The sequence below is a fragment of the Dromaius novaehollandiae genome, chromosome 10 (genome assembly GCF_036370855.1).
Source record: "Dromaius novaehollandiae isolate bDroNov1 chromosome 10, bDroNov1.hap1, whole genome shotgun sequence".
Lineage (NCBI taxonomy): Eukaryota > Metazoa > Chordata > Aves > Casuariiformes > Dromaiidae > Dromaius > Dromaius novaehollandiae.
This window is the reverse complement of record NC_088107.1, coordinates 18,066,232-18,088,798: the sequence shown is the minus strand read 5'-3', so window position 1 is coordinate 18,088,798 and position 22,567 is coordinate 18,066,232. Positions and strand designations below refer to the sequence as shown.

General features: G+C 40.0%; 1 protein-coding gene across 5 annotated transcripts in view; it reads right to left on the bottom strand.

Moving 5' to 3' along the window:
* TJP1 (tight junction protein 1) overlaps positions 1 to 21,515 on the bottom strand; it is a 178,420-nt gene extending 156,905 nt beyond the window's left edge. For 3 of the 5 annotated variants that reach the window (XM_026113376.2, XM_064517476.1, XM_064517477.1), the window contains exons 1-2: positions 21,334 to 21,515; positions 11,707 to 11,839 (exon numbers count right to left, since the gene is read on the bottom strand). In XM_026113376.2, the coding sequence (XP_025969161.2) occupies positions 11,707 to 11,839; positions 21,334 to 21,500 (300 nt within the window). In that variant the 5' untranslated portion in view covers positions 21,501 to 21,515. The remainder of the gene's footprint in view (positions 1 to 11,706; positions 11,840 to 21,333) is intronic. The other 2 variants (XM_064517480.1, XM_064517482.1) reach the window with 1 other exon arrangement.
* Between the last annotated feature and the right edge of the window lie 1,052 nt (positions 21,516 to 22,567).

The window sequence follows — 22,567 nt, the reverse complement described above, 5'->3', positions numbered from 1 at the left end:
CTCGTTTTAAAAATTATTCCAGTTATCTGTTTTCCATCCCAAATTGTATTCCCCTTGCACCCATCTTTAGAAGCCCCAAGATTGCCCCACAGAATGCAGCAGCAGTTCTGGGTCCGTGAAATGAATACTTCAAAGGAGATTAATGATGCAAATCTGAGATGACAAAGTACCGGCTGCAAAACTTTTGGATCAGCGCATCTCATTTCTGGGCATGTGTCTGAGCTCATCCTTATATGCCAGTGAACATACAGTAAAAGACTTGCTCTGAAGTGGAGAAATGAAGGCAGTTGAGTTCTAGATGCTTGCATCCCTCGATTGCTATTGCTTTGCGAGTTTTCAGTTCAGTAGGAATCATCCAGGTATGCAAAGCTATTTTATTATACTGCCCAAAACTGTTACCAATGAATACAGAGGAAATACTGTATGCAGTTACTGGAAAGATCTTTAGTAAGGTGGTGCAATACGAATAAGGCTGATTTGGGTCATTCTTATATTACCTTTTGGATAGAGAAGGAAAAGCCATGTATTTTTATGATTATGCAAACACTGGCAGATAACCAAGTAAGTTTAATTTGGTTAGCTTGGCCAACCACATTTCGCAGGGATCACATCCTTAAGAATAGAAGAATACAGATTGCATAGCCAGTTATAAATTGTGAGAAGCTTTCAAGTACCTCTTGAGGTATTGGTAATTTGGGAGGTTATTTCTCTGTCTTGTTAGAGTAAACGAATCACGGTTTCAGAAAGCAGTGTTTCACTGTCCATGTGTAAAAAAATACATAGACCTGAAAAAGTGTGAGGTACTGGGCACTTCAGGCAGGATCCCACTTTGATGTATACAAGTTCCTAATAATCTTCCGCATTTGTTACATTTAAGTCAAAGAGTGCTTCCTAAGAGTGGGAAGAAATCAACTGTTTGTAGCTTATGTTGTATGTTCTCCATTTTACACTGGAGTATTTGACTTCATTATTTTCCTTTATCTGAAGAACTGCAGGACACCTCACTGAAACTCAGCATATCCCTCAGACTTGAGTATTTGCTTCTCCCAACTTCCCTTCAGAGTGCGCTCGGGAAGCATTCTCTGGTTTCGGAATATCTGGGTGGCTCCAAGAGCGTATCTTCTCCGTGTTGATTCTTCCCCTTCTTTGTCATTGATAACCTTTCAGTAGGTGTGCCCTGGCTTGTCCTCGCAGGCGATGAAAAGCAGCAAAGCATACAGCTGGAGGAAGTCAGTAGATATCAAAATTTACATGTCAGATCTTCATAAAAATACACTCATGGTTTGCTTCCTATTCATGCAGTGGCACTCACCGTGGTGAGAATAAAAGATGTACTTTTCAAATTCTCTAGCTCTGAGGGGTGCTAGATAAATATAACGATAATGCAGCCAAGACTGCTAAATTTATTACAGGAGCCTGTGATCCCAATAGTATATTGCTAATAACAGTGCCAAATATCCAAAGGCAGCTGCTCATTAGAGGTTATCCAGTCCTGTATGCTGCTTCACCAAATACTGCAGAGCAATAAGCAAAGGCATATTATACCAGTGGGAGAAGCAGGCTGCTCTTCTTAGATATAAATGGGTAACAAACATCCAATATTTCTTTGAAAAATCAAGCAAAACTGTGCCAGAGGACAAAAAGGACATCTGAGCCAAAAGAAACCAGAATCTTTGCAAACTAAAAGTGTCTTTATCGTTGCAAGTACTGAGTCAGCCCACGCTAACTTCCCTAGACCATTATCACATTCTAACTCTTTTTTCAGTCTAAGGACAGCATATAAAGTTTGTTTTGCATCCAGAGTCCTGGACTTCAGAAACAAAAAAATACTTTGGACTGGAAAAAAAATTCTCCTAGACATTTTCTAAGACATTTTTGCAAAATCATGCAGTCTGAATTTCAAGGTGCTTACAATCATTTTATTCTATTGAGTACTTAGGCTGAAGACTTAGGTGTTGGTCAGAAGGGACTTTCTTTTCAATTTTCAGTGCACAGAATTGTATTTCCTATATTTTAACATTTTATTTCAAGAGTTTTCCAGTGACTGCAGCAAAGCCTTGTGCCATAGCATACATTTCCAAATCTTTTTTGACTACAGATGCTAGTGCATCCTCTTAAAATAAACCATCTGCTTACGGCAAATTCCTTTGTTCCCTGCCTAGTCACACTTGTCAGCCATTTGGATGAGGGAGACTGGGAATGGGCTGGACAAGGAACTGTTTCGAATGATGAAGAATGTTAAAGAAAAGGAATATTTTACTTGGGTGATAAATGACACATTCCAGAGCACCCACTGGGACTTCTGACCAGCAAAGTAAAAAAAGTTGGTGAAAGTAGACATTGGCAGGGTGACTCTGACAATTTACAACTGTTGCTGAAGGACTAGGGTCAGACCCTGCTCTTGGCAGAGGTGGTATAATTTGACAGGAAGAGTTTATAGTCAACAAAACTCTCAAATTTGGATCGAGATGTGCTGACAGAAAATGAGCTTAACCCGTGACACTATGTATCCTAAACGCAATGTGTGAGGAGGTGTATATATGCACCGCAAGAGCTGGCTAGCAGCAGGTAACCTTGAGCATGATTGGGTTTAAAGAGATGTATTCTGTAGCTAACGAGCAACCCATGATATCTTCTCATCTCTCTGAGATGCTTTTTCAGAAGCTAAAGAAAGAAATATAACCCAGTACTGTGAAATATCCACTTTGAGAGAGTTCCGACAGCAATTCTGACTGGAGTATCTAAGCTACGGTTATGTAATACTTTGATTAGTATTTCTTTTATTGTAACCCAAGAAAGAATGAATTTCAAAGACCTTCTAATGAGGCAAGATCTTGCAAGGCAAGAAGGTCTGGGGAAGATCTTGCCCAGCTTGCCTTTCACATTCTACTTTATGCATTTGACTACAAGCATCTTTAGGGTTATTAAAAATAAACTGAGTATGACTGCAATGTTTGTAGATATTCTGTTCACATCATTTGCAAATAAATCTATGTCTGTTTATCTGGAAGGGTCCAAAAGTAGCTGCATGCTAAAGTTGGCTTATCTGACTGAAATACCTTTTTAAAATAATTCCACTTTGTGAAAGGCATCTGATTGCTTAAAAACTCCTAAAACCCCAAAGATGATAATTATAGCTGTGGTTATTTTCTTTGCACATAATTTATGAAGATCTTCTGATTTTTTTATGTAGATGAATTCCCATATTTCAGGAAAAAAAATATTCTTCTGCTCATTTCAGTGCCCCCCAATTTTAAGTTTTTCATACTCTGGGGAATACTAATATTCCCATCCCTAACCAGAAGAGTTCCTTCAGTATGGCCAAGCACAGGCCAAGGAAATCTGTTTCTGAGAGAGTAACGCAGACTAGTTATCCGAAGGTCACTGGAAACATTTCAGGTTTTTTGATGGAAAAAGAAACAAGAAAACAAGAAAAATTTCAGCCCTCCCTGAACACTTTATCCTGAGGCTGACTATAGTAGTATTATAGAATCTTTACCATTTCCAAGAAATTATTATATCCTTGAAGACTGGCCAATAGTGCCCAGATTTAGCAATGGATTTCATGATTAAAAATTCCAGGCAGCTTTTACAGACAAAAACAACTCATAAGGGCTTTTTAGAATAAAAACTAAAATGTAAAGACCTTTAGCATTAATCTTGCACAAAGTCTGGTTTCTAAGGGGAGATGGTTCTGGTAAGGCCAAAAAGGTTGGCAAAAGCAAAAAAACACTCAAATATAAATATTAAAATAGACAAGCTACTAGAATTTTCAGCATATATATTCTAGTGTAATATTTGAAAAGCCATTCATACTGACACTTCTTTTATTTGCTATTTTTAAGTACAAGGCTGAGAGCCTGCAACAGAAATTGTTGCTGTCCTTGTTTCTGCATATACAAGCTAGTCTGCCTCTCTTTGAACACAATGGTGGAGAAAAGGTCAAACAAATAAATCTATCAATATGAGGAAAATAGATTGAGCAACATAATTTCAATTTCAACTCTACAAATAAATCAGTGAACAAGTGCTGGCACGAAAGAGAAATGTCTTCGGGCTGAGAAACAATATAAATTCACTCACTTAAAATCATAAACTCTTTTGGACAGAAATAATCATTTACTACAGATATATATAACACCAAATAAAATGTTAAGGCAGCCTAAGCTATATGACAATGAAAATCAAGAAACTTTGATTTTCAGAAAAAACATTCGTATTAGCATTTGCCTGAGGAATAGCAGATAAATATGAATGATATTCTTTCTCCTGAGTCATCCTATCAGATTACTTTAATACAATGTTGATCTTCACGTGGAGGCACCCAGAACCTCGTTCAGAAAGTAAGACACTCAAGGGAGCACAGAGGCACCTCCAGGACAGAGATAATGGTCGTTCCCAGTCCCCGGTGGCTGCCCTGGATCCCAGGGCTCGTGGAAGGATGCACTATGGGACCCTTACCCTGCTTGGGGCTTCAGCTTACTAGAAAGAAATTGTGTGCGTGCGAAGGAATACAGTATGCGAAGATCCTATACAACCACATGTCAGGGATCTGCTATTATACAATTTAAAGACAAACTATAGGATGGCCTACATATCTTCTGACATTTTGCTAACAAATAAGGAGAGACATGACAATTCACAATTGCATATGCAAAGTAAAATAGTGTCAAAGTAATCAACTGGCTATTACTTTAAAAAAATACCAAAGACTATTTCAATACAATTCCATCTGCCCCAATTCATAATGCTATTCTGACAAGAAAAAAAAATAAACTAAAAATGTACTCACTCAAAAATACAGTTCTAATTAAACTGAAATGAACATCTAGCTGCTACTATGATAGCTATTATTGAGTTAATATCTGTGGTAGTTTTAAACTGCTGTACTGAATCTCTTCAGAAATTTAACCTTGGTGTTCATTTCAAACAAGTAAATGTCCTGTTTAATTTATTCCTCTTTTACTTATATTCATAGTACACCTTACTGAAAAATACAAAATAAGTGCTTTTGAAACATTTCCAGCTATTATGTACTAATAACAGCCTAATTTTAACAATGAGAAGTCAGTCACAGTTTTTAACTTAGCAATTTATATTAGTTGCTCATTTATGGTTAACAGCCTTAGATTAATCTTAAGGCTGCTTAAGTTTCACTGAGCACTGTGTTTTTTCACCGAGCACTGTGTTTAAGACTAAGTAATTTGTCTCAACACTAGAAAAGTTCTTACATAAAACTTTGGATTTTTTTTTGAAATAAAAGGCAAGATGAGAGAAATGAACAATGCTGCAAGTATACTCCTCCTTCCCAGAGCAATTATAATCCTGGATCAAAAAAATGCAGTATTTTTTCTTTCAGGCAATTTTATATTTCAAAATTGCTCCAATCCAAGTCAGTTTAAAAAATAGATTTATTTTCTCTGTATTTAAAATGATTAACTATATATGTTAAAAACAGTAATATGTATTTTTCTGCATTTTTTCTATTTATTCTACCAGTGAAATCCAAAAGAAAGACTTAAAGTATTTTTATTTCATTAACTGTAGAGTATGTTAAGTGGTTAAATAAAACAAGTAATTGTTTCCTCATTTAAACTATCGTAGATAAAACAACCTGCCTAAAACTTGCTCACTGCATAAGGTCAATGCTGTACATATTCATATGTAATTATTATTAAAATAAATGATTCGCTTGCATGAAATTTGTCTTGTGCAACAGCAATACCGTGAAGGAAGTCAAAGCTACTACAGAGGATTTAATCCTCAGAAACAGCTGCATAACAGCTACACTCCTCTGAACAGTAACAAATTAAGGACATCTACAAGACTCCAGCTGTGCTAATGAATTCTTCCTTCCCCCGCTACAAAGAGGACTAAAATACCTGCAGGACTTTTTTTAAAAAACAAAAAAAAGATCAGTGTTCTTATATCTCCATCCTAGGAAAAAACTAAGCTACATATCATTTATATTATAACTCATTTATCATTTCACTTCTTTAGCAGATACATATTCAAATTAAAATATACAGCAGGAAAAACAAGGCAAATGAAAGTATAGAAATAAAATAATTTTATTAAAAATCGAAACTACTGAATGATATCTATCACCTCAAAAGCTGTTATAAGATGACAGCGATTTATAAAATGATAAAGGGAAGAGGAGTTTGGGTTAAATTAATAGAAACTGCAATAAATCCATGTTTTTCAGTACAGACTGTACTGCCTTGCTCAGCAATGCACTCTGTGAACTCGCTGAGCAGTAGAGCACAGTATTCTGCTTTGATCACTGGATTTTTTCACTGGGGGGTTTAACTACAACAATAACTACCCGATTTCTTGCTAGTGCATCTTCAAACAGACTGATTCTTCAGCCCGTTGTATATCTGAAAAAATCCGCCAAAGAGATTAGGGAAGTGAAATAAGGATGCTACCACAAACATCCGTGAAAGTTAACGAGTAAAGCCTCTAAACAGCCTTAAAACATCATTACAGACCGTCGGGAAAGCGGGATTCGCCGCAGCAGCAGCAGTGGCCATGCGCGGCGGCCCCCCGGCACGCGGGGTGCACGGGCCCCTCCCCGTGCGCCGAGCACCCCGGGCTCCCGCACGTCCCCACGGAGCGCCCCGTCGCTCCTCCCGGCCTGCCGACGGCACCACGCGAGCACCGAAACGCAGAGTTTCCACACCTCCTCTGCAAGAAAGCGCACAGGACACCACGCCCGTTCGACGGCACAGCGCTCGCTAGAGCGAACCAGAGGCGAACCTAACAGGTGAACAGGTGCATCGGCTCCCTAAAAAAGGCCACGGCCTGGTAGCTAATGCCCACTTTCCTGCTGATGGTCTCTCCCTCTGCTGCCTCTCCCGTCTCGCGGCGCGCTCCGCAGCGCGTGGCTCGGCCTGCCCTTTGCGCTGGGCTGTCCCTGCCCTTCTCCTCCGCTGTGTGACCTCCCACCCCGCTGCCTGACTTCGGTACTCTACACGCCGACCTCCAGCAGCCTCTGAAGCACCGGTGCACACGGATTCCAGCCAAATTCACTTTACTGTCGGTGCACGATTACAGGAGACAAAACATCTGAAAAAGGTAAGACTAGAAAAGAATGGGAAAGCGAGAAAAGACGACTCAGCCTTTCTATAACATTTGGCAAAACTGTTCTTTGGAATCCCAGCTCTGAGGCAAGTGGAAGTACACTGGAGATTAATCTGCTTCATTACGACGTTAGGTTAACTGAAAATTTGTTTATTGAGAGAAGGCTAGCACCAGCCGCCTCCAGAAAACATGCAGAACTAAATTTGTTTGTATTGTAAATAACTACCATGCTCTGATTTCCAAGGGGAGCTTCCTTTTCCACTAGAGCCGATTTTAGCTGGAAGGTGCTATGTCCATGTCCCTTTAAGCATACACCCCCATAAGCATACATTTCAAGATGACAATTTTGGTAATTTCTCAAGTCCCATCAGAAAGTTACAATATTAAAAACGAAAAAGAAGGTATCTTAGATGCCCCAGGGCTCCATCACAAAGGGCAGCCCAGAAGTGCACCTGAGTCCCAATGTGACCTTCAGGAGCCCAAGGACTGGTGCAGCACTTGGACAGCTTGAGAGCCATATGTAGCTAGAGAATCAAAGTTTAGTCACATCTTACCTATTGTTATAAATAGATCGTAAGGTCCTTGAGAGTCGACGCTTTTTGAGTGTTTGCACAATGCCTAGTGCAACAAAATCCCTGTCGATGACTTGGACTCTGAAGTGCTACTGCGGTACAGCGAAGTTTGTACAAAGCCAGAGTTTGCTCCAATGGAATAAACATTAAAAATATGTATGTAATGAACATTAGCATGATAAGCTAATGCTACAAGGTACTATGTATTTCCCATCTCTCTCTGAGGGCTGATAATCCTATTCTTTTTCTGGAGGAAAGTTTTCTGAAATGTGGAGTAGGAGGTCTGCAACATTTCTAGCTTGTAGATAACTAGCTAGCAGTATACAACACAAAACATGGATTTTTGATATGTGCCACTAAAGCTGAATATTTCAAGGACTAGTATCTGGGGAAGTGCAGCATAGTAAAACCCCTTAGAGAAGAACTGGGGGGCAATAAAACAGGTTTTATTTAGGTTATGGGAATCAGGTCCTAACCTGACCAAGTGGTGGCAACACTACTTGGAAAGGATAAAGAAACATATGAAAGAAGTTGAAGATGGATACACCTTTTAAAGGAGCTGCTGTCCTATCACGGTGTGCTTATCAGTTATTTCACTGCTTTATCTTCTTGCTTACTATCTCAGCAAAATGATAATGCGACGCATGGCTATTACAAACCCCAGTATCACCCACTTAAGACATGAGAGTTATCACTAGAAATCTTTCTCATCAAGCCTGCAGACTTCTACTATTCGTAATCAGGGAGAATCTCTCGTCTTCTAGAAGGCTGTTAAGGATACTACAGTGTAAGTCGGCTATTAGACAGTAACACGGCTATACAATGCACCAAGCAGCAGTCCTGGGCTTTGACAGTCTCCCACAAATACAAGGCTCCCAATACTTCGTTGTACTAGCAGACCATCCTGTAATGAGTCTACACACAAACACCTACCCGGAGTTTCAGGTATATTATCCATATTAAGTGCCATGGATATAACTAAGAGCCATTAATACCACAAACCTAAGACTTTACCAACAGTGATAAACAGGAAAGTTGGCAGCATCACCTCATCCCAGACAACCATCTGAAGAAGTCTGCAGTATTCTCAACAAGTCACTCTTTGGCCTCTGCTGAAGTTTTACACATGCAATAGGCTCTTCTCTGATTATCCGGTCCCTCGTAAAGAAAAACCAAGTTTTTCATCAGCCTCCCAGCTTAATGCTGTTCCCTAACCCTGTCCCCTGCCGTAGCTGAAGTCATAGTAAAGTAGCAAATACAGTATTTATTACAGTATTCATTGAATATTCATATGTACATACTGCACGGAAATCCAGAAACATTACTTTCCCACTGGGGACACATCTCTTCACACTTGAAGAAAAGGAAGCATAACTAATTTTTTAATTCTTCCTACTGTCAGGATTTGTTCTCAGTAAGAATTTTGCTTAGAGATGGTGAACAGAAGTTTACAGTGTGGGATGCATACAGACATTAATTATTTTAAATTGAAATTCTGTAACAATCAGAATTATTAATGGATTCTAATCTCATCATATAGTGAAGAAAACCTACAGTTCGTTGGATGCTTATCAGTGAAAATTATTTTGAGCTCGTCAGAACATAAATCATCACTGTCTTTTAAACATGCAACTTTTCCTCTTTGTTGTGTATAAAATGGATATACTAATGCATAAAAGAGCTGTAAAGAAAAAGGTTTAAAAAGTTCTTTCCCTCTTCATGTATGAGAACTTCTCAGTTCTATTAAATCTTCTATTTTCAATTTTATTCTGTCTGCCAGTGCCTGAGTCTGGTTACAAGAAAAAGATACATAACAAGACAAACACTTAGTATTGGGAGCACTCTGGAAACACTTACCCATACTAATTCTCTCAACTATTTCTTTGGATCTTTTTTTAATCACAATTTAAAAACAATAAAAGCACTATTGTACAATATCAAGGAATGTTTCAGTGAGATTCTAAACCAGTTGCACAGTAGTGAGAAAATTCTTATTTATAACTGATTTCTGTGCTTAGCTATCTAAACATGTATCATCCACTAACATGAGACTTCAGAGTAACACTGATCTTCCTCTCCTGGTCTTTATAATCAATATCTAACTATTAATGTACAGATTTTGTACATATAGATGTACATGTTCTACACATATATGTGTGCTACAAATACGGATATGCCCCATTATTATGTGTCTCAAATCTCTTTGCAAAGGTTCTACGGCATGCAAGATACTCTTTTTACCTTTGGCTATAATCTCGTTCTCTTTAAAGGCCCCAAGAGTAGAGAGAGATTTAGATAAAACTCTCTAATAGGACCACACAGATAAAGACCCATACAGCACACTCTGAAATTATTATTTCAGTAATCTCATTCCCTAAATGAATTTTTACCCTTCAGTAAAGGAATCACTACACTGATATCACTGCTGTGACAGTAGTTTGCACAGACGCAGCAAAACTAGCTTTAACCTAGGCCGGGTTAGTTACTGGGAGTACAGGACTCAGCACCGGCTCACTGTACGCTGTTTCCCCAGCCGCGGGACCTGGCTTTGCCACATTCGCAGGCTCCATGCTGTGATACCTGCGCTGGCAGAAGTATCTGGACACCAAACAACACATAAATCACCAGCTCTTGCTACTAATTTCATTACTTTCATCAATAGCAAGCCACGAGCTCTTTGTACCAAACAAAGATTGCTCTACAAGACTTAAAAAAATTGTCCTGAGGAAAAATATCAACAATATGGTATTGGCATCATCTTCTGTAAGAAATGCTGCCCTGAATGCGGCAACATACTCAGTTGGTTCCTTTGTTTGGGGAAATGATGTTTCCCCAATTACATGTAAATATTTTAGTTATGTTATTTATACTACCTACACTTGTGTAATGCCAGACAACACAAGGTCCCTCCATGTCCCTATTGATCTGTATACCACCTTAAAGACAATACATATTTCCTCCTATCATCTCTTTCATTCTCAAATTTATTAATGGGTTCATAATTTAATGTTAAGATTTTCTTTAACATTATTTCAATATTTTATAACTAACTCCACAACATTATAAAATAGGTAAGAGTATAATTTGCTTTGGCCAAATTCTCCCCAGCTGGTTCAGAGATGTAGCTCTTAATAGCTTTTCAATAAAGACTGAAAAACATACTGTGACTTTGGGGGACCAACTATAATTCTCTGTGAACAGTATAAATAGCAAGAAACCTCCCCATATGTCCCATACTCATTCATATTATCACCTTATTTTCTTTCATTATTTGGATGTAAATGCCTCCTGCTGAATTAAAATTTGTGTCTCTATTCCACCATTTTTCCTTTTAATTCAGCTAAAATTCTAAAGCATCACTTGTTCAAATTCTTTGAAACGATGATGACATTACATTTTCTGCAACTATAAAACAACCTTATCTAAACTCTAACCAAAGAGACGCAAACAAGGATATACCAACACCACTCAATTATAGCGGGATATCATCTGTGATACTATAAAGCTATAAGCACACACATATTTTAGAAACATTTATTTCTTTTTCTAGGACTGTACTATAGCCATATACTATGGAAAGAATTTTGAGACCTTTGTAAAAAATAATGTATTTTGCTTTGAGTGCCACTTCCAAATTCTAAATATGAAAATATAATTTGAAAACATATTTCATTTTTCATATTCCAGGATTTTACTATAACATACAGATGCGTGCCTGTGAAAATGTACTCCATTTCCAATTAATTCTATGCATCTTATCATACAGGAGGCAATATTACAATCTGACATGAAAATGTATAACTAATGTTTGCTCAGGAACAAAAATGTAACTACATATCACTAATTATATAAACAGCATCACTTTTGTTAACATTCAGCAGTGAAGGGTTGTGATTATAACATCATTAAGTTCTCATACAATACCGTCTGTAATTCCGACAAACAGATAAACCTAATTTAAGAGGGACAAAACCATTTTCATCCTTCTGCTTTATAGCAAAATTCGCAGAACTTCAAATTGGATAAATGTTAAGGATATAATACTTACAGTGAATTCACAGAAATCAATGCTATCGAGACTTTTGCTTCTGTGTATTCTCCCTTTTATTCTTCTTAAAGAGGGCTTTCCCTGACTTACACTACAGGTAGCACCATTGGGATTTTCAGAAGATGGAGTTACCCTGCCAAACAGAAAAAGCCACATATCAGACAAATACAGATTTTATTGGACGCTTTTCTTTAAAGTAAAAAAGGTACAAAGAAATAAATATATTGTCATACTATTCAACAGTGAATCTCATTCCAAAATTACATTTTCAATCAATAAGTTCCAAAATTAGACCCACAAAAGTATGTCTGCCATGAAGTCCAACACCACTTGAAGATTTAGTCAAAAGCACATCACCACTGAAAAATGAATGAACAGTAGCCATTTTTGGTACAAATATGAGAGGCATCAGAAAAATCACAGGATACACAGAGAAATATACTTAACTTTTGAAAAACTGAAAGGAATGTTTATCAGTTGAGTGAAAAACTGAGTCCTGTAATACATGTTGATGGCTGCCACTTTAATCAGCAGGAGACTGGCAGTATTTGGCTTTGGACCTTTTCCAGTTTGCGAGTACTAATGGTACTACAGCTGTTCTAATGATGAATAATGATGAAATGAATAGGATCTATTAAAGTTATATGGGTAATATATTAAGGAACTACACTTTAAAAGGTCTTTCCTCACAAAGGTGGTCTGTCTTACCATAGTTGTAAGGGGAGTCTGTAACTGAAATATTTTAAGTAAGCAATCCATATTTCGAGGAGCTTGTTGAAAGTGGTTAGTGAGTAAATTAAGTGGGGTTAACAATTAACCAAATAGATTGTGAGGTGAGTACTTTAAATGCAAAATAGTCTCTAGTCAATCTGACACTACATCAGAAAAATTGGCATTTCAGCAAATACGCTCACCAAGAATCTCCAAAAAAACTAAAATACTTAACATGAGAATTTAGATTTGTTTTGTATGCTTTCTCAACTGCAGACTTAAGTGGTCAAAAAATACCATAACTAAAAAAGCATATCTTTTCAGCATTCCACAAGACTTTGGACAGCAGTGCATTGGACTTCTCTGTAATCATTAAGATACTTCTCCTGAAAAATATGTAAGAATGCGCTTTGCTTTAGGTTTGCTTCCATAAAATAAATGGGTTTGGTATGTACATAAGTGTTTTTACACAGGAGAAAGAAAGGCAGAGATTTCTTAAACATACATGTCATCAAAACTGGACATTGCTTAGAGTGGACCGTGTAAACACTTGAAATTCCAAATTCAAAGTACAAAATATAAAAACCACAGGCTGAATGCACTTGTGCCACCAGTGGGACTCCTGGGTCTACACAGCATCATGGTTACGATAAAAGGTTCAAATTCATGTTCATGGTAGGCTAAGGAAAAGCATGTTCATTTTGAGGCTAGAGAGACACAAAAAAGTTGCAATAACAAAGTTTGTAAATGAAAATACATATATAAGGTCTCAAAATCCCTTATTCAGTTTATAAAGGTAAAGACCTCGATTTTTGTTGACTTACTGTGATTACCACTTCAAGATTTTGTTCTTCGGTGATTGGGGTTTTCTTTTTACACATGCACACATACACACACACATACGCACAGATTGCTGTTAGTTCTCTTGAGATAAGTAATTTGTTTTAGATTTTTTTTTCCCTTGGGTTAATTTCCTTCTAGCTTCTAACTGCAAAGTTAAATAAAAATTTCTAAGCAAATAAGCAACTATAATATTTAGATATTTTAATTATTTAATACACTTCCTGCTCAAACTGCACCAGATTTCTTGGTACAATTATATGTGGATTAAATTCTGAGAAAGATGCCTGACTACCACAGTAATCTGTTTGTTTACAGAGCAGAAACTACAGAAATGCCACAGATTCCCTATTAGCATGTCTTAAAGAATTACCAGGACAAATTGCCAAAGACAGTTGCTCAGTCTCAACTCTTGCTCCACAGAAAAAAATGACTATATATATATATATATGTAAAAATTATATAATATGTATTATAATATATAATATAATATTTTTATTTCTATTGCATGAATGTATTTTTGGATATATTTCAGAGTGCTCCAAAGGTTTCTGATAAAGTCAATCCAAATGTATGCAACTGTATATATTCTGACTCCATGTCAAATGCTTTGGAGCCCACAAAAAGATACCTTGATTTCAGCACACCTGGAAGGTTTGGATTGATTCTTTCTCCAGAAAATCTTTGTGGGTTTCTCATTTCAATACTAATCTCTGGGTCTATAAATCTTCATGTTCATCTCTAGCCAATTAAATGCTTAGTACATTAGACCAATACCCATCTTCCTTATACTTAATAGAAAAGTTTTTAAACAGTTGAAAGCTGCACTCTGTTCTTTTTCATTTTGAAATATATCTCAAACCAACAGTTCTAGGGCCTTAGTGGTAAATTTACATATTTAAAAGTTGCAAGTCTTTTAAAGTTTTCTCATACCGCGAAGCTTTGTCAGAAAAAAAGAATTTTTTTTAAAAAAAAATAACTCCAATGTCTGTGAAAGAAAAACATGTAAAATAACAGGCTAATTGAAGTCATCTAGTTTTTACAAAGAACTCAGTTAATTATGTATTTTGAAGGACCTTCCACTTGGGACCTCCATTTTCTAAAGCCACTTGAGAAGTGAAAGGAGCACGATCTGCTGCCTCTGGAATACACCCATCATTTCATCCAGCTGGAGAACAGACGATGGCTAATACTTACTAGCTTCTGGGATTTAGAAAAATGCTTCTAAACATCATATTTAATGTTCATAGTAAAAAAATAAAATCATTAATTTCACTATGTCATTACAAGAAAAAAATGTCATTACAAAAAACCCAATATTCAACCAACAAAAATCTAGTAAAAATCATCAGTGTGAAACTGGAAGCTTTGCATGGTATGGTGCACCAAAGGAAGGATATGAGCTAAAATAGCCAAATCTACACAATTATGTTTTTTTGACTCCATGGTTGAGGAGGAAACCTTGGGACAAGTGTAACAAATTAAATATCATTTTGCTGAGTCTTAACATCTCCAGTGCCTCTGCTACTCCTCAAGTCTTAGCAAAGGGAAGCAATAACAGATCTGAACAGACTTGGATCTATTTCACTGCATCTTCTCAGAGTGCTGGATGCTGCACTGGCATCTCCAATAATACCGTTGCAGAACTGGAACGGTTTCAAGTACTAGAAATTATCACAAGGAATAGAACCCCAAAACCGATATTATAAAGATGTAAGATTAACAGGACTACCAGTCCAAAGAGTTCAAGTTTGACTTGAAAATACATTTTTCAAAAATCAAAAAACCTGATTTTTAATTAATTCTTACTTTTGAATCTTCCTTTCTCAAACTTTCTACTGCAATCAGAGAAACGGAATTTCTTTTTTAGATAAACATTGAAACTTTCATGCAGTAATATGGTTCTGGCATCTGAACCTTAAGTTAAAAACATTAATTATATTATTAATGAAAGTTGCCACATCTGATTATCTCCTTTCTTCCTTTATCTTTTGTTTATTTGTCTTGTTTAATTAATAGAAAATTCATAAATGACTTTCTAAGTCACTGGCTGTAGTATATGCATCAGGCATATAGAGGAACAGCTTAAAGCAGAGAGATTTGTGAGAGCCCTTTTAAAATGTCTGCAGCTCATCAGCTACTTCAAGGCAAATATTCTTGAATCAAAGTCTAAGAATGAGATATCCAAAGTAGTCTAGAGTTTTAAAAAGTATAAAACGGCATCAAGATCTTCGAAGGCAGTGAGCAATTCTGGATGCCTTGTTTGAAATGTGCTGTTTCTGTTCACCAAAGAATGTGTGCTTAATATTCTGGAAACATAACACCTTGCCAAGGTGGCTCGTGCACCTGAACCTAAATTAAGGCACCCCAAATTATTAAATTTTGGAAATATCAGACAAGTAAATTCCAACCATTTTGTAAATCTCATCTGGTGCCTGAGGCCCTTGTTTAACACCCACAGTTCTTACACCAGTTTCATTGACCTTGATCGGTTCCTGATCAGATACCACATTACGTAACTGTGATTTCAAACTATTTTTCCAGTGGGTGAAATAAGCAAAGACCTTAAGACCACTGAGAAACACGCTAGCTTAACAAAATATCACACAACAGTTACCTCAAGATATGGCATCATATCAAAGGATAATGACTTAATACGTAGCATAACATAATTAGATGGAATGTATATAATGTAACATAGCTTTTATTTTAAAAAGTCTTTGTATCCTATTTGTACATAATCACTATTTATTATAAACTTCATCACTACTTTATATCTTTTTATAGTTTAGTTTTGGCTGAAAAGACTGAACTAATGTTGTGTTATTTTCTAGAAAGACAAGTTAGATTGAATAGCTTTTAAAAATTTAAGACAATTCTCTTCCTGTTTAGTGACAGTTTACAGTCCTGAATGATTTTATAAAAGACAGTATCAGAATATTTAAAAAGTAAGCCTTGAAATTATACACTTCCTGTTTTTGTTTTCTGAGCACAATATCAAAGCTACGGTTAACACAGAAGACAAATTTGTGACAGCTATATAATCTCAACAAGTAGCATATACCTCATCTTATGGCATACAGCAGTGACATAATTAATTATTACAGTTTTCCTATAATGCAAGCTGTCTGCCCAGGATATTAAAAAAGCATTTCAGTATACGTAGCAAAAGATTAGTATAAACGGTCTCATGTATATAAGTCTGAAACTTCTTAGAAACTGCTATCTTTAGTAGTTACACAGATCTCACTTAAGAGACATACAAAACTTTGGTAATTGTGTCCTCCCCTAAGAAGACAGGCTTCCCCAATACTACAGAATCATGTACCTCCTGGCTCCAACGAAAGGGAGAAGCTGAAGCTCACTCTCACTGATCAGCCCGGAGACTTAAGAGGTATACTTGCTCAATATTAATATTCGTTTGGAAAAAACAACTAATTTGAAACGATGACTAATGACACCGGTTAAAGCCAAGCACTGAGCAGTCAGCTACTATGAAAAATTCTTGTGTATCTCTGCCAACATCTTCAGTTTAATCACGGTATCCCACCCTCATCACAGAATAAAAATTGTGTCAATTCATTTTCAATATGAATAAACATTTACAATGGACTAAGATGAGATTAATATCCTTGTTTCAAACATATATTAACAGGAATCAGTAATGAAAAATGGAAAACAACCATTCTGGTGAGCTGTATTTTTCCATGTAGTCTTGCAGAGACACCCAAGAAGTTCGATCTTTGATGCTTTTCTTCTCCTATACTAAAATGACATCTTCCATTACTTGATTATTCTAAATATGATTCTGCTTAAAACACATAGTAGCGGTGACACTTTCCTCCCTATGGATGGTCCTAATGATACAACAGACATCCTTCATTACAAGCCTGAACTTCCACATCCAATTCCCAGTCTAAATACAAAGATTCTGAGCTGACAAAACTTTTAGAACAGTGCTTAATTCCAGACACACTGGTTACTCCTGATTTCAAAGAAGTGTACTCACAAGCTTGAAAATAAATGTGCCTATGGAATATCCTACAAGAACAACCTATCGTGAACATCCAGGTTTCTATACCACTTATTCTTTTAACAACAGCACCAGACAAACAGGGGAGAATTGGACCTAGCCAAAATTCAAATTCTATAGCGCGTTCCAGCTGCGTTCTTTTCTGTTAATCAGAGATCACCTCAGAGAACCAACAAACGTGTAAAAAAGATGTCGGAAATGTAAACGTGGAATAGTCTCAGCCACTGCCATAATATTCTTCATGAGGAAAACATAACACTAACTGAGCTTTTTACCTTATTTCCTAATTCTTTTCACAATAGGCTCAGTCTTGCACTTTCAATAAACAAATAGCTTGAACAATTCCAGAGGAGGAGCAGGCTAAAGCAAAGGAAATAGAGGATCTTTTAAAGCCTTTCAAAGTAGAAACAAATACTGTAAGAAATAGATGAGGATATTACCGAGAAGAATTATTACAGTTGCTAAAAGGTCCCCTATTTCTTTTGTTTTGGCCTGCTCCTTCTCTTCTGGGCAGAGAAACCTAATTTGCAATTTGGCAAGAATTTATGGTCTATATGTATACTTCCTCTTAATTACATGATTTATAATTTCCCATTACAAAAGCATTCAGCTTGCAGGTATTGGGAGTGCAGTAAATATCGATGTCAATCTACTGTTTTAAAGTACCCCCAGGTCAGAAGTTAATTTTCCTTGAGAACCTTAGCAAATGTGTTAATGTGTGCTGCCTTAAAAAAATGAAAGCTATCAACTGATGTTGAGAGTAGAATCCTGAGCTGTCTTCCCAAGGTGAGACTGCCGTACAACGCTCAAAGTGCGAATTGTCACACTGCAATTCTTAATTCGGTTTCTCTAGTAACTGCTGTAGCCAAGGCTCAGTGGCAAAATACAGGTTTCGCAATTTGCCAAACTCCATAAAATATCCCATTCCAAAACCAGAAGACAGAAGGTCTGAAGAAAAGTATTAATTACGCACCTCTGACAACTGTTTTAAATATAATGAACCAGGTAATACTCTACTGTAGAGAAAATAAAGGTAGTGCTGCTAAGAAACATTACTGGACAACCTCAGAAAACACAATTCTCTGTGCAGAAAACAGGTACAAACTAGACAGAACTAGTGCAATATTCTCATGCTGTCTCAGCCCTGACCTGGAAGGAGGCTTATGCTCTGAAGACAGTTTACTGACTTGTTCAACTCTGCTAACTAGCAGCATTATGATGGTGGGTTTTTGGATCCAGATACAGTCCTCCCAGCAGTAAGATTAAGAACCTCCCACTCATCTCATTTCGGTTTCTACATGTTAGATTACAACACAGACACAGAACAGGGTCTGAATCAGCAATTCGGGACTCCAGCAACTTCCCTGACCACCGAGTGCAGAACTCTGCTACACCAGGTAAACCTCGCCGTAAAACGATCAAGCTCCACGTTAAACACAGTTCAGTTCCCAGCTCCAGCACTTCCAGTTGCAAGCCTGGGGCATAACTTCCTTCCTCGTTGCCTAATTTTCTGTGTGTTTTATTCCCCGCTAGTTTATACTCATCAGTGTCCATCTTTTTTATTTTAATTTGTAGCTGTGCTTTTGTGTATCAAAGAATAGGACTCACATTTTGGAGGGGAAGTCAGAGGAAATTAGAGTGGCAGATGCTCTATAAAGATATAAACCATTGCTGCTACCTTTTTCATTTTCATTCAGTAGGATTCAGGTGGATTATCTCCACCAAAAAAAGTATTTTAAACCTTTTTTATTAAATTATATGTTTTGCTTCCACTTACAGTATGTACTAACACATCAAGCAACTTATGAATCTGACTGGTCATAACTCATTTTTTTTAATAAAAAGAAATTAAAGTCTTAGCATCCTCTGATTATAAGCTGACTTGATTTACATATTTTCTTTATGTATTTTGGAGATTCCCAGTGATATGGTATTGGAACACATCTTTGCTTTCCATGCTGGCAATATACACTATATTGCATTGATTTTAGTCATAGAAATATACTCATCTCCCTATTATCCAGTTTTTCTTAATGTGTGCATTAAGAACATTAAACATACAGACTAAACACAAATAAAAGAAGTCACGACAAATTGTCCTTAAGCATTTCTCTAAATGCATCAGAACATACTTTTTCATCCACAACCATAAATTCTACCTATACAGATAATGCTATTAAAGTTCCCAAAGGAAATGTGACTACATAATATCATGTCACCTCTTAAAAAAATATCCCAGAGACACACTCAAATGCTTAAGTAATTCATACATATCTCTACTCTAAAAAATTATCTTCTTCTTCCCTTAAGTCAACTAAATCTTTATACAGCATAGCATTGTAACTAACATGAAGACAAGTTACAAATGTTAAAAAATTCAATGCTTATAGCATGCATTATATGGGATCCACTATATTAATATTCCTCAAAAAGCATAGACTCTCACCATGAAACTAGGCGATATAGAGCCAATCTAAACTCCAGCTGAAGGCATCAAGTAGGAGTTATATTAGGTCCTTCCAGACTTACTTTTTAAAGTATGCAAATATAGATAGTTTAATTTGTCAGCAAAGAAGACATGTCCAAGAAGAGAGGAAATATGATACAGAACAAGAGTTAGCATTATATTCCATAATTAAAATATTGAAAGAAATCATACATCAATATGCATACTGCTGCACACTGGCAGGAATGTCATTCTAGGAGAATAAGACAGGTAGGGTAGCAGCACTTTATGTAACTTACATAATCAAAATCAAACTGAATACAGTATAAAATCCTTTGCTTTGATTAAATGTAATAAAAGTCATCTGCATGACAGCGTATTTTTGTCTATATTTGATTTTGTATGTTAACAGTTAATACGAACAGGACATTTGTCAAGTTGTATTAATTTCTGCAAGTAATATACCAAGATTTGGAATGAGTATCAGAAAGTTTATTAGTTCCACGTTGTTTCTTCAACTGATGTATTTGTTTCCTTGACATTGTCTATGCTACCTGATAAAATGAAAAAAGAAAACCAAAAACCCTACGATCTATGTAAGGTCCATATTTGTTGTCATTGCTGTCATGAACATATTTCTGTTTGTGAGCTGAATGAACATGTCTCCATTTTTAAACAGCAGGACCTGTCATGCCTCCTGTGACACTCCGCGCTCTTCTGATGTGACATACAAGCAGAGCGGAGGAAACCGCAGGACCACGACCACCCGCCCAGCCTTCTCAACCTCTCCTAGGTAGGCGATTCTCGGTGTAGAAACGTGCATCAACGCTCTCGACATTTTCCTTCCAGCAAGCGTGGCCAGGTCACAGCCCTCCTCCTCGTTATCCGTGCTGCTGAGGACCATGTCCCGCCGCTCCCCCGGGCTCGTGGCGGCCGGCGAGGAGTCAGCGGGTGCCCGGGCGCTGCCGTGCCACGCGTGCCCTACTCACCCACATCCCCCAGTGCCGCTTTTACAGCGCATTTTCCACCACGCAGTGCTGATCCACCTAGAAAACCAGCGCGGCGCTCCCACCAGCAAGCCCAGAAGCGGTGGGAAGGAGGCTCAGCAGAGGGATATTTCACACAGGAACTGCTGCAGGCGAGTAGCATCACCTCGCTGCCGTTCGCCGACATACGAGACCTGTGTGCTCTACTCCCCTTCTTCCATTTTTAAGGACACCTGTCAACGCGGGCGGCGGCCCGGGCTGGGCTCCCCGGTGCACGGGGCCGTGTCACCCGCAGGGAACAGGCACCTGCGCCGCCGCCGCGCTGGGGCAGCGTCCGACAACGCGCCGCCCCGGCGGCCCCGGGCGGGCGGGCCGCGCCCGGCCATGGAGGGCGAGCGGGCAGCCCCCGGCCCGGCCGCCCCCGCGGCCCCTTCCCGGCGCCTCTGGAAGCCGCATCGGCGAATCCGCCCCCAACTTTCCGCCGGGGAGACGCGGCCGGGGCCCGCGGCCCGCTCCGCCGGCTTCCCCGCGCGGCCGCTGTTCCCGAGGGGAAACCGCCGCCGCCGCCCGCCCGTCCCGCAGTGCCGGCGGCCCCGTTCGTGCCTACTCACCACAGCTTCCTCTTCAGGGGCATGAGGCTGCCCCTGTTGGAGGCGGTCACCCCTATGGCCATCTGCAAGACAGTCAGGTATTTCTGATACTTCATTTTGCCGTCGCCCCCCCTGTCCCTGCCTCGTCCCCGCCGCCGCCACCGACAGAGTCTCTCCAGCCGCTGCATGCAATCATCAAATTTTTATTTCCAGGCATCTGCCGTCCCTGCGTCGCGCTTCTTCCCTCCTCCTCCTCCTCCTGCCGCGCTCCCTCTGCCTCTGCCCCCCCAGCTCACGCTCCTCTCCTCCTCCTCCTCCTGCCGCACTCCCTCTATCTCTGCCCCCAGCTGACGCTCTCCTCCTCCGCCTCCCGCCGCGCTCCCTCCATCCCTGCCCCGGCTGACGCTCTCCTCCTCCGCCTCCCGCCGCGCTCCCGCGCCCAGCCCTCCCCCCGCGCCGCGCCGCGCCGCGCCGCGCCGCTCCTCCGCCCGCCGCGCTGCCCGCCCCGGCCCCGGCCCCGGCCCCGGCCCCGCGCCCACCGCTCTGCCTCCTCACCTGCGCCGTCTCCCGCCCTCCTGGGCCCCCGCCGGCGCCTCGGCCTCCCCCGCTGCCCCTCGCCCCGCAGGCCGGGCCGGGCCGGGCCGGGCCACTCCTCCCCCCTCGGCAGTGGCCCTGCCGCGCCGCCGCCCGTTACCTGCGGGCGCCCCCCGCCCCCGCCCCCGCCGCCGCCGCGGCCTCCCGCCCTCAGCGCGGCGCCATGCCGCAGCCCGCGGCCGCACAGCCGGGCCCGGCGGCCGCGGGGGGGGGGACGCGGCGCTGCCCGCTCCCGCCGCCCCCCGCCCCGCCGCTAATCTCGTTATCGCCCAGAATAGCCCCGCCGCGCCGGACGCCCGCGGGGCCGCCCGGGGTGGCTGCGGCCGCGCTGCGCAGGCGGCCGGGGCCGCGGGGCCGGGGCGCCAGGTGGGGTGAAGGCGACGTGGGCATGGCCGTGGAGTGAGAGTGGGGGAGAGGGGAGGGCCCGGTAGGGTGAGGGCGAGGTGAAGGTGGGGCCGAGGTGAAGGTGGGGCTGAAGTACCCTGAAGGCGAGGTGGTGTGAGGATGGGTGAAGGTGAGGTGACATGAGAATAGAGGCAAGGTGAGGGTGAAGGCGAGGTGAGAGCAAGGTGAGGATGAGAGCGAGGTGAGGTGAGACTGAGGTAGCCTGAAGGCGAGGTGTGGTGAGGATGAAGGTGAGGTGAGGATGAGGCAGTTTGAT